General features: G+C 41.6%; 1 protein-coding gene across 1 annotated transcript; it reads left to right on the top strand.

Moving 5' to 3' along the window:
* The first annotated feature begins 4,903 nt into the window (after window positions 1-4,903).
* LOC118408345 (kelch-like protein 21) lies at window positions 4,904-6,489 on the top strand. The gene is made up of 3 exons (XM_035809039.1): window positions 4,904-4,946; window positions 5,094-5,291; window positions 5,399-6,489. Exons 2-3 carry the CDS (start codon window positions 5,260-5,262, stop codon window positions 6,300-6,302), a joined length of 936 nt encoding a protein of 311 aa, XP_035664932.1. The 5' UTR covers window positions 4,904-4,946; window positions 5,094-5,259; the 3' UTR covers window positions 6,303-6,489.
* The last annotated feature ends 4,325 nt before the right edge of the window (window positions 6,490-10,814 follow it).

Raw genomic sequence — 10,814 nt, 5'->3', positions numbered from 1 at the left:
CCTGATAATGATACGGGTATTACCCTCTGTGGTAAACGTTTATTCTCTTGCAGGGTTTGGATGCAGGCATGTTTGAGGAGATCCTGAGTTACATCTACTCAGGAACCCTCCATGTGTCCCTGGACAAAGTGCAGCCCCTGTACCAGGCAGCTGACCTCCTCCAACTGGACTATGTGACAGACACCTGCAGCAGCTACATGGCCATGAACGTGGAGTGCTCCGTGGCCACCTGTGTAAACCTGTACGACTTTGCTGATGTCTTCTCTGTTGACATTGTCCAGAAGCAATGTCAGCAGTGGATCGCCAGACACTTTACTGAGGTTAGTCTTTATAATGGGTGACAGAATTGAATTTGCAATTTAGATTAGATACCTACTGTACATTAATTTGTGACATCATAGGAAATGAAGCCTGCAGTGAGGTAGTAATATTTTGGGGAAGATAGATGCAGCACAAGTATGACATTTCGAAAAATGCTTTGAAATCATTTAATCTTGTGTGCCAAGGTGATGAGTTAAGTATGATATAACAGATGCTGCCACAGTACATGCCAACAGAGCTGGTGTGTTACGCCTTACACTTCCTATACAGAGCGTTTTGCTTTCTATTTCTTTTATTTGCTTATACAGTCAAACCTGCCCAAGTCGACCACCCGTGGGACCGGAAAAAAACGGTCGATTTGGACAGGTGGTCGCTGAGAAGAGTATCAACTCAAAACATACCCGATGCAAAGTATAAATGGTTTCCGTTGTGTTTATGGCAGATAACAAGCACACTGCACACACGCAAAGAAGCGAGGTCTTTAAAGTCAAATACAACACACACACTGTAAACTGTAAATTTAACCCCAAGCTTTTATCGAGCTTTTATTCAATACAGTGTTCTAAAGCTCAATATTTGTACACTAACGTTTTAGACAGTAAGGGAACTTTGATGCTGTCTGTTACCATACAAGCCATGCGTCGCTGTGTTCTTGATCGCCGCATCTGAAATAACTACGGTGCACCTTTCAAATTCGATGCCCGGTACGTCCCGATAGCGTACTTACACACGAACAAAAGCACTCACTCAGATCTTTCTTAAAAAGGTATGAGCTTACAAAGATATTTCTTGAAAAAGTATGAGGCTATAGAAAGTCTATACGTTTCAGCATTCGTTCACCTTATGATGATATAGATCTAAAAAAAACTTCTGTAACAACTAAATTCGGATTTTCTTACAACGAAATTTCCTCCCATATTACAGTAGACAGCCCCATTGACCGCCGCCATCTGTATTCTAAACATAACATCGTAATGGCAGTCAAAATCCGCCGCAAACTGGCCGATTTCGGCACAAAATCGCGCTAGTTATCATAAAAAATCGATGAAAACCTCAATTTTGAAAATGATGCGGTCGTTATGGGTCCAAATTTGGGGCGGTCGCGGTCGCGTTGGCCAGGTGGTCGTTGAGAAAAGGTCGCTTAATGCTTACGTCAATGGGAAAAAAATTTGGGACTGAGAAAAAGCGGTCGAAATGGCCAGGTGGTCGCTGAGAGGAGGTGGTCGCTCGGGCAGGTTTGACTGTACCCACTTTCCTTTCTCTCAGCTTTCCTTAAGCTTGAAAAATGTATGTCACAGTAGAGATCACGATCCAGTAGAATCGCGGATGCTACTGGATCGTGATCTCTACTGTGACACATACATGTAGCTTCATGTAGCTGTCATATACTATTAGGGGGGGACATTAGTACAAACTTTTTGAAATACGCATTCTAAAATATGGAGATGATCTATATAAACACAGAAATCACAAAAATTAGGCAATTGTAAAACTCTAACCCCCCTGTACATACCCCCTGAAGTTTGGATACCCCCTCGCCATGTACTTGTGTGACGTTGCTAAGGTCTGCAAGCACTGACTGCATTACTTCAGTTCTTTTTGCACATTTTGTGTAATTAAATGATACATTACACTCCAAGATACCTTTCTATCAGGTTTTGGCTTAATATTCTTGGTTGCCATGGCAACAAGGCAGCAAGTATTGGGGCGAATTTCAATTCTTTGGCCAAAAACAGGGAAATCACGGTAGGGCAGTAATTCGACAAGTGCTGAGAATAACAAAGAGTACCCAAATCAACTACAGAGTGTCTTTAGCTTCACAAGAATAGTGGTAAGATTTTAAGAAACTCATGCCAAGGAATTGGGCAACTTCAAAAAGAAACATTGTTTCAAGGTTACAAAAACACAGTTTTTTTACCAAGCTTAAAACCAGTGTTTTTGTATATGTGTCGTCAAGTATGGACAAGAAAGCAACCGTTGACTGTTCTCTCTACTACTAGGCTCTCTTGTACATGTACATACTATATCCAAGGCTTGAAATACTTTTTCTGCGTACCTGCACTGGTGCAGGTAACATTAAGAGTAGCCTGCAGCAGACAAATTTTACCTGTACCACTCTGAATTTTGGAAGTATAGTTCATACTAAAATTGTTCAGGAACCATTGCTATTTTTTCTTTTCTACAGAATATTACTTAATATAGATGGTAGTGGTAACATTCAATGCAGCTAATAACAATCCACGTATACCTACATCATATAACGTTTATGTATAAAAACCTAGTATTTGGGACCAGGGCAAGTTTGGTTCAGGTTAGACATCAAAAATACCTGCACAGCTCCAATCTTACCTGCACTAACCTGCACAGCTCCAATTTTACCTGCACTAACCTGTATATACCCATTACACGGACCAGTGCAGGTTAGGTGCAGGTAGACACCAGAAATACCTGCACAGCTCCAATTTTACCTGCACTACCCTGCACAGCTCCAATTTTACCTGCACTAACCTGCACAGCTCCAATTTTACCTGCACTAACCTGTATATACCCATTACATGGACCAGTGCAGGTTAGGTGCAGGTAGACACCAGAAATACCTACACAGCTCCAATTTTACCTGCACTAACCTGTATATACCAATTACATGGACCAGTGCAGGTTAGGTGCAGGTAGACACCAGAAATACCTGCACAGCTCCAATTTTACCTGCACTACCCTGCACAGCTCCAATTTTACCTGCACTAACCTGCACAGCTCCAATTTTACCTGCACTAACCTGTACCCAGTACATGGACCAGTGCAGGTTAGGTGCAGGTAGACATCAGAAATACCTACACAGCTCCAATTTTAGCTGCACTAACCTGTACCCAGTACTTGGACCAGTGCAGGTTAGGTGCAGGTAGACATCAGAAATACCTGCACAGCTCCAATCTTACCTGCACTACCCTGCATAAGCAGGTAGTATTTCGAGCCCTGATATCTGTCATTGTAAGCAAGATGCCTGTGATGCTGAATTTCAACAGTGTTCTATTGGTACATCTATTTACAACAGAATCAAAAGAACCATAGTCAAATTTATACTCATTGATGATGTCAATGGGGTGTAACATTGTTCAAGTACAATTTTAGGTTGACCGCAGATGGAGTTTTCGTGGTTATCGGTAGTGACAGGGCTGTGTTCTTGAGTTTGGCTGAGCTTTACACTTACAATATATCAACTTCTGCTGTTGATGTGAAAGATCCATGTTGGGTTTTCAGGGTTTGTAGTAGGTATTTGTCTCTCTTCCAATCAACAGCAATGTATGCAATCTCTTTCCCATTGAGTCCTTGCTTCTTAAGCTCCTCCTCATTTCTCTTCCAAGCTATCAGAATCTCTGGTATCCTGCCTCCTTTCCTGACTTCTCTACTGTACTGTCTAAACGATCCAGGTTCTCTTCTCTTTTTCTGTACCACTTCAGATTGGTAATTGTGGTTACCACTTGGACAATGGCACTACAGACTTCTTATTTCCTTGTCTGTTGGAACATCTCCTAAGAGATAAACCTGAAGGCTGCATCCCTTACCTCCAGCAACAGTGAAATACCCACTTGCACACTTGAAAATGCATTTTGGTTGGCGCAACGTAAGTCGTAATCTTAAATCCAGGTAGCACAGTGGGCAACCTGAAATTTTTCAGTTGGAACACAACTTTCCCCCTGTGCACCTACATGCATACGTATTTATTTCTTGATAGGATAAAACATAAGTTACATGTAACTACAGGGGTGCCTGATAGGAGTGGGTAAACGGTACAGAAAATTCAGGTTCATGCAGGTGTGGTTCAGGTCCAGAGGTCCGGACCTGAACCCGGACCTGATTCAGTATGTGAAAACTTGTGATACTCCATTTCGCTACAAAGAAATCTGTTTTGCAGAGTATTTCAGTACCACTGGCGTTTTAAAATCCTACAAGGCTAACTGCCCCTGTGCGATTGAGTGTAAAAATTGGTAGAAATGAATACAGACTATACTATGATATACCTGTAGCCCGTTTTGTCCAATTTTGAGTTTGGATCAGTCCATTTTTGCCATGGGGGTGATTTGGAATAGTCCATAATTGCATGGGAAATACATTTGGAGGTTCAGATATCCACAATGATCTCTCCTGAAGTCAAATATTCTGCCAAGGATGCCAAAGTACAATTTCTAAGACATTAAGCATGTTTGGTAGTATAGCGTTATACTAGTTTAGTACATTGTCGACTTAAAAACTTCAGGGGGCATGTACAGGGGGGTTAGCAATCAAATATTTTCAAAATTTTTGCATTTTCATATTCAGATGGACCGTCTCCATATTTCTAGGGGCGTATTTAATTAAAAACTGCATTTTTGCAAAATAGTGTCCCCCCCTACATATACATGGCAGAACAGGATTAAAACTGTTCGTAAGTACCTTTGTACTTGTACATGTACTCTGTACTTATACATGTACGCTCCACCTCCACAGGTTGCCTCCAGAGAGGAGTTCTGCAGCCTGAGTGTGAATCAACTGACTGAGATCATCAGCCACGATGAGCTGGATGTTAAAGAGGAGACAACAGTGTGGGAGGCTGTGGTGAGATGGGTACAGCACAGCAAGGAGGACAGGTGGGTGTCAGTGATCTATAGGTGAATGTTGTGGTTATAACATGAAGTGAAATAAGTAAATAAAAAAAAAACGAAACAAACGTTTGATTGAGTAGTCTCTGTGTCATCAAAAAGTCAGCTGATACCATCCTACCGTGTACCCCACAGACTGCACCACCTACCCAGCATCCTCCCTCACATCCGCTTCAACCTGCTGACCTCAGACAAAACGGCAGCCATCTTGGAACATCCCCTGGTCAGGGATCCTGGGAGTTCTGAGGTCATCACGAATGTGGTACAGAAAGTGAACTCCAATCTGAAGCCGAGGCTTGGGATGACTACAGAAATGGCTCTGCTGTACCGGGGGTCAGTATACTATTATTCATTTGACTTGGTAAGTCATGAACAATCCTTTTGTCATTTTTTGGTCTTGTAATACACATTACAGTTGTTGTTTTTTTATCCCTCTTCAGTCCCAATGAGCTCCTCTTCATGAACCCTCGGGAAGGGAAGTACATCAGCTGCAGTTACAAGCCAGAAGACCTCCCTGATGTCTCAGCTATGACAGTCACCAGTGATAATGACATTTGTATCCTGGAAACTAAAGAATTAGAGAATGAGGACCAGGTGTCCCTTTTTAAATACGACCATGCAAAGAATGTGTGGGAACATGAAAGTATGTCCTCAATATCTAAGTACCCGGAATGTTATTTGAAGTGTTGTGAAGAAATGCTTTTTGAAGTTGATCGGACATTGTATTACCTTATATTACAAGACGAGGGACCATTAGCTTTACTTCAGATGAGAATGTACAACCAGCACACAAAACAGTGGCAGGAGTGTTCACAGCTGCAATTCGATCGAACTTTATACTACGTTGCAACTTTGTCATGTGGTTCACACCTCTATTTCATAGAAAGTGATGAAGTGCATCGCTACGACCCGAGCCAAGACAAGTGGAGCATGCGGACCCCACCTTCGCTCATTTTTAGTGTTTGCACAGCCGTTGCCATAGGGACAATGATTTTCTGTACAGATGTTGACTTCAGTCAGACTATGGTTTATGATACGGAGTCAGACCACTGGCAGAAATTGCAAAGCTGGTCGAACCCAGAAAATTTTGATATCAATGTTAGACCCAGTCTTTTCGTACTGGATAACCAGCTGCACATATGGTTAACCTGTACTAATGATGACGATGAAGAAGAGGATCACGTATATGTGTATGACAGGCTTTCTGATGCCTGGACAGACTTGAAGGTCACGCTGCCTGATAAGGAATATTATGTGCATGGTCGCCATTGCCCGGTAGCACGGATGTACCTGCCATATCTTAAAGGACGCAAAATGATCACTTCTTACGGTTGCAAACATTAATATGCACACCTAGAGTACAGAGCAGTGCAGTATTTTTCATGATTTTTAGCAAAGCCTTTATAATAGGATAGATATTGTACTAGATTTTGAATTTAGGAACATCTTTTCTTAGAAAAGATACATTAATGGCAGCTATTATAACACTATGGTAAATTCACAATACCAGCTAAAAGCACACTTACACACAACCAGGNATGTTGAAGGTGCAGTACTTTCATGAATATGCATTGTAAGACCACAAAATCAGGAATGGCATTATACCAGGATTGTTTACAACCAAGAAAGTTCAATGAAATAGAAGTACAGTCAAACCTGCCCGAGCGACCACCTCTTCTCAGCGACCACCTGGCCATTTCGACCGCTTTTTCTCGGTCCCGATTTTTTTTCCTATTGACGTAAGCATTAAGCGACCTTTTCTCAACGACCACCTGGCCAACGCGACCGCGACCGGCCCAAATTGGGCCCCTTAACGACCGCATCATTTTCAAAATTGAGGTTTTCATCGATTTTTGATGATAACTAGCGCGATTTTGTGCCGAAATCGACCAGTTTGCGTCGGATTTTGACTGCCATTATGATGTTATGTTTAGAATAAAGATTGCGGCGGTCAATGGGTGGGTCAATGGGGCAGTCTACTGTAATATGGGAGGAAATTTCTAAGAAAGATCCGTGTAGCTCATACCTTTTAAAGAAAGATCTGTGTGAGTGCTTTTGTCCAACTGTACTGTACATTCACCCTTGGGTAAGTACGCTATTGGGACATACCGGGCATAGAATTCGAAAGGTGCACTGTAGTTATTTCAAATACGGCGATCAAGAACACAGCGACGCATAAAGGCTTGTATGGTAACTGACAGCATCAAAGTTCCCTTACTGTCTAAAACGTTAGTGTACAAATATTATACCGTATCGTATAAAAGCTGGGGTTAAATTTACAATTTAAAGTGTGCGTGTTGTATTTGACATTAAATACCTCGCTTCTTTGCGTGCGTGCAGTGTGCTTGCTATTTACCATTAAACACAACGGAAACCGTTACACTTTGCATAGGGCATGTTTTGAGTCAATACTCTTCTCAGCGACCACCTGTCCAAATCGACCGTTTTTGTCCGGTCCCCCGGGTGGTCGTCTTGGGCAGGTTTGACTGTATTACTTACTCATTATTGGACAGAATAGCCATTTCCATGAACATCCCATGCCTCGGCTTCAGGTCAGGGTTCCCTTTCTGTACCACATTCCTGATGACCTCAGAACTCCCAACATCCTCCCTTACCAGGGGGTGATCCAAGATGGCTGCTGTGTCGTCTGAGGTCAGCAGGTTGAAGCGGATGTGAGGGAGGATGCTGGGTAGGTGGTGCAGTCTGTTGGGTACAGGGTAGGAATGGATAAATCTTGGTAAAACGTCAACGTGTGAATATAATGTTTATTTCATGTGAAAACCACAAGATGCACCTCTAAAACACGGACACCCACCTGTCCTCCCTGCTTTGCTGCACCCATCTCACCACAGCCTCCCACACTGTTGTCTCCTCTTTCACATCCAGCTCATCGTGGCTGATGATGTCAGTCAGCTGATGCACACTCAGGCTATAGAACTCCTCACTGAAGGCAACCTATGGAGGTTCAGAGTAGAGGTACTTGTACCAAGGTATTGCAAGAATGTGCGGCCAGAGGGTGATTTGACAGGTAGGACTTGGACTGGGGGTGATACTAGTACAGAATATATCTCATGTTATATTGTATTCATGCCATGCCTAATCAGAATAAAACACAGAATTAACTGCCAGCTATCGAGGCATCTGAAGTCAGGGACAGTGGAATTGGGAATTATGTGGTCCGCATAACCACATCGGCCTGTGTGGGAAAGTCCAATTCTGAATGCATTTGTCAACCAATCAATGTTAGGATGGCTGAGAGACAAGGCAAAAAACTGGCTTGTACCCGTTGCAAACTGCACACACACCCCTTAAAAAAATAAAAGCAGGGACTTTGACTTGACTTGGACAAAAAATTGACTTGTTTCATACAAAGTGACCTAAACACATTTTGATATTTTTGAGGTTTCAAATTTCATTCTTTTGGCCCTTTGCATGGTTGTGTTGTTCAAAGCTGTGGTCCTTAATCCTAACTTGCAGTCAAGTAAGTTTGATTTTGTTCCTAAAGTGAGATGGACCATGGGGTGCCTTTTGCTATGAGAGAAATGGAGGTATTTTGTTAGTCTATTGAATAATGAGTCCAATTCATTTTCTAAGTTGACAGTAGGACTCTAGGAGAAGCTTGGAAATCAGGGGTTGTTCATTCCAGGAATGATTTTTGTACTTTTTATTTTCAAACAAATACGAAGGTTGTACGTGACAGATTTATTACTGCAAAGGTTGTGCAGATCATAATTGCAGATATGTAGTGAAATATGTCTTGTTAAGACTGTAGTCCAAGACCACTTTTAATGCTTTTCCTTTCTGTCAGTTGAAAAAGGGTGTCCCATCCAACCTTGGCTAACACACAATCATTTTTTTTAAATCTCATTGCCTAATACAAACTCGTGCCACAAACACTTACTAGTACTCTTGAGTATATTAGAGTCTTAACTGAGAAGACCATTTACAAAGCAATATCACAATTTTCAATTAATGGACGGATCATCATTGTATAATGAATTTTCAATGAACCTTATAATTAAGAGACATTGAAAAAGCTGGATCTTTTTGAAATGAATTATTCAGACTTAAAGCTATTCCAAGCTCTAGTCGTGGAATTTTTTTTTTCCCATCATTTGGAGAAGAACATGATGATGAAGAGGAAGAATGAAAAAACAACAACAAGGATTTCCTTTCAATCACACACACACACACACTATCCGGTTTATCATCTGTTGTTGCTATCCTGTACTGGGGCTTAAATGTGAAACTTAGATAAAATATCTGTTTTGTAGATATCTCCATCCCAGTGTGCATGTGTACATCATGTGTACAATATAAGTCTGCTATTTGGGACATTTGCCTAATCCTTTATACATGTAAAGACTGACCTCAGTAAAGTGCCTAACGATCCACTGCTGACAACGACTCCGCACAATATCCTGAGAGTAGACATCAGCAAACTTGTAGAGGTCCACACAGGTGGAGCGCTCCACTCTGATGTTTTTCACCATGTACCTGCTGCAGGTGTTTCTCACATAGTCCAGTTGGAGGAGGTCGGCTGCCTGGTACAGGGGCTGCACTTTGTCCAGGGACACATGGAGGGTTCCCGAGTAGATGTAACCCAGGATCTCCCCAATTATGCCTGCATCCAAACCCTGAAAAACAATATGACGGTCCAAACTTTACCACATTAAGTATCATTATCAGCGCAACATTATATGTAGCTGGGAAATATATCACAATTAATTATAAGAAGGACAAATGTACAATCTCATTCTGCTGTTTTATCTACATAAGCTCTAATACTTCTTGCACATATAAAGTTAGTATGCTTTCAATAACTTTAAGCAATTCTTTTAATGGTTGAAAAATGCTAAAAATTAGCTGACCTTTAACATCTATTGTCATAATACCGGTACGTTTACGACGATTTCTCTAGCCATACTGATTTGACAAATTGTCAACGCATCATTTTCTCCAGTTACATGTTGCTGTTATAGGTTACCCTTGCCACTTCTTATGTGTAACTTTTCTGCCACTCTTGTCCTGCTAAAAGCGTAATATTGTAATTGTAACACGCCGCGGAATTACACGGCGAACGGGCGCGTGGTTGGGAGGGGGTACAAAATACCGGTAGGAAGAAACACGGCACAATTAACTGCCGCTATGTACATTTATACATCCTCTGATGTTCCTTCCTTTTCTGTCAGTAAATGCATAAAACATAAACCTGCATGAGCATACAAAATGTCATGAGAAAACGGACGTATACTGTCAAGAATTTTCATTTAACTTCTGTCCGTCACAACCGCTATGACGTAACACTTCACTGCTAGCGTAGCTATAAAAATGGCGGGAAAATGGCTGCGTACGTTCAATTTTGCCCATTCAGTCGTAGATCCGGGCTATTATGCAACGGTTCTTCACACTTTTACATGAGTTGTAGGTCACCAACAGAAATTCAAGATTGTTGTTGAATCATGTTCGTCTTGTGCCGTGAGCATGTGTAATTATGATCTATATAAATTTGGCAATGAATGTGACAGTGTGTTCGTCCCACGACGAGCTGCCTACCCCGAAATTAAAAAAAAAGTATACTGAAAACTTTTGGCCTTGTTGTCTTCGAATGCATTGTTATCGATGCTTTGTAAATGGTGTATTGGACACCTAGATGTCTGAAGTGTGCACAGCTCAGAAATAACTATTGTTGCATGTGTAGATCTCTTTAAGTTCCAGTATTTTTAATCTACCGGTATAAGTCTTACTACCGGTATTATGCCAATGCATGTTAACCCCTAAATACCAAAGAGGTCAGTAAGGCGAGGGGAGGACACGTCAAGCGAAATTACTAGTAATTAAAACATTTGTTGGATT

Source organism: Branchiostoma floridae, unplaced genomic scaffold, assembly GCF_000003815.2.
Source record: "Branchiostoma floridae strain S238N-H82 unplaced genomic scaffold, Bfl_VNyyK Sc7u5tJ_1576, whole genome shotgun sequence".
NCBI lineage: Eukaryota > Metazoa > Chordata > Leptocardii > Amphioxiformes > Branchiostomatidae > Branchiostoma > Branchiostoma floridae.
Note: the sequence above shows the minus strand (reverse complement) of the source record. Positions and strands in the feature narration are given on the sequence as shown.

Bases quoted from the DNA above. Each gene is read 5' to 3' on its own strand.
- LOC118408345 (XM_035809039.1), top strand. From the start codon at position 5,260: ATGACTACAGAAATGGCTCTGCTGTACCGGGG. The intron at 5,292-5,398 runs GTCAGTATACTA...ATCCCTCTTCAG, and splicing joins ATGGCTCTGCTGTACCGGGG to TCCCAATGAGCTCCTCTTCA.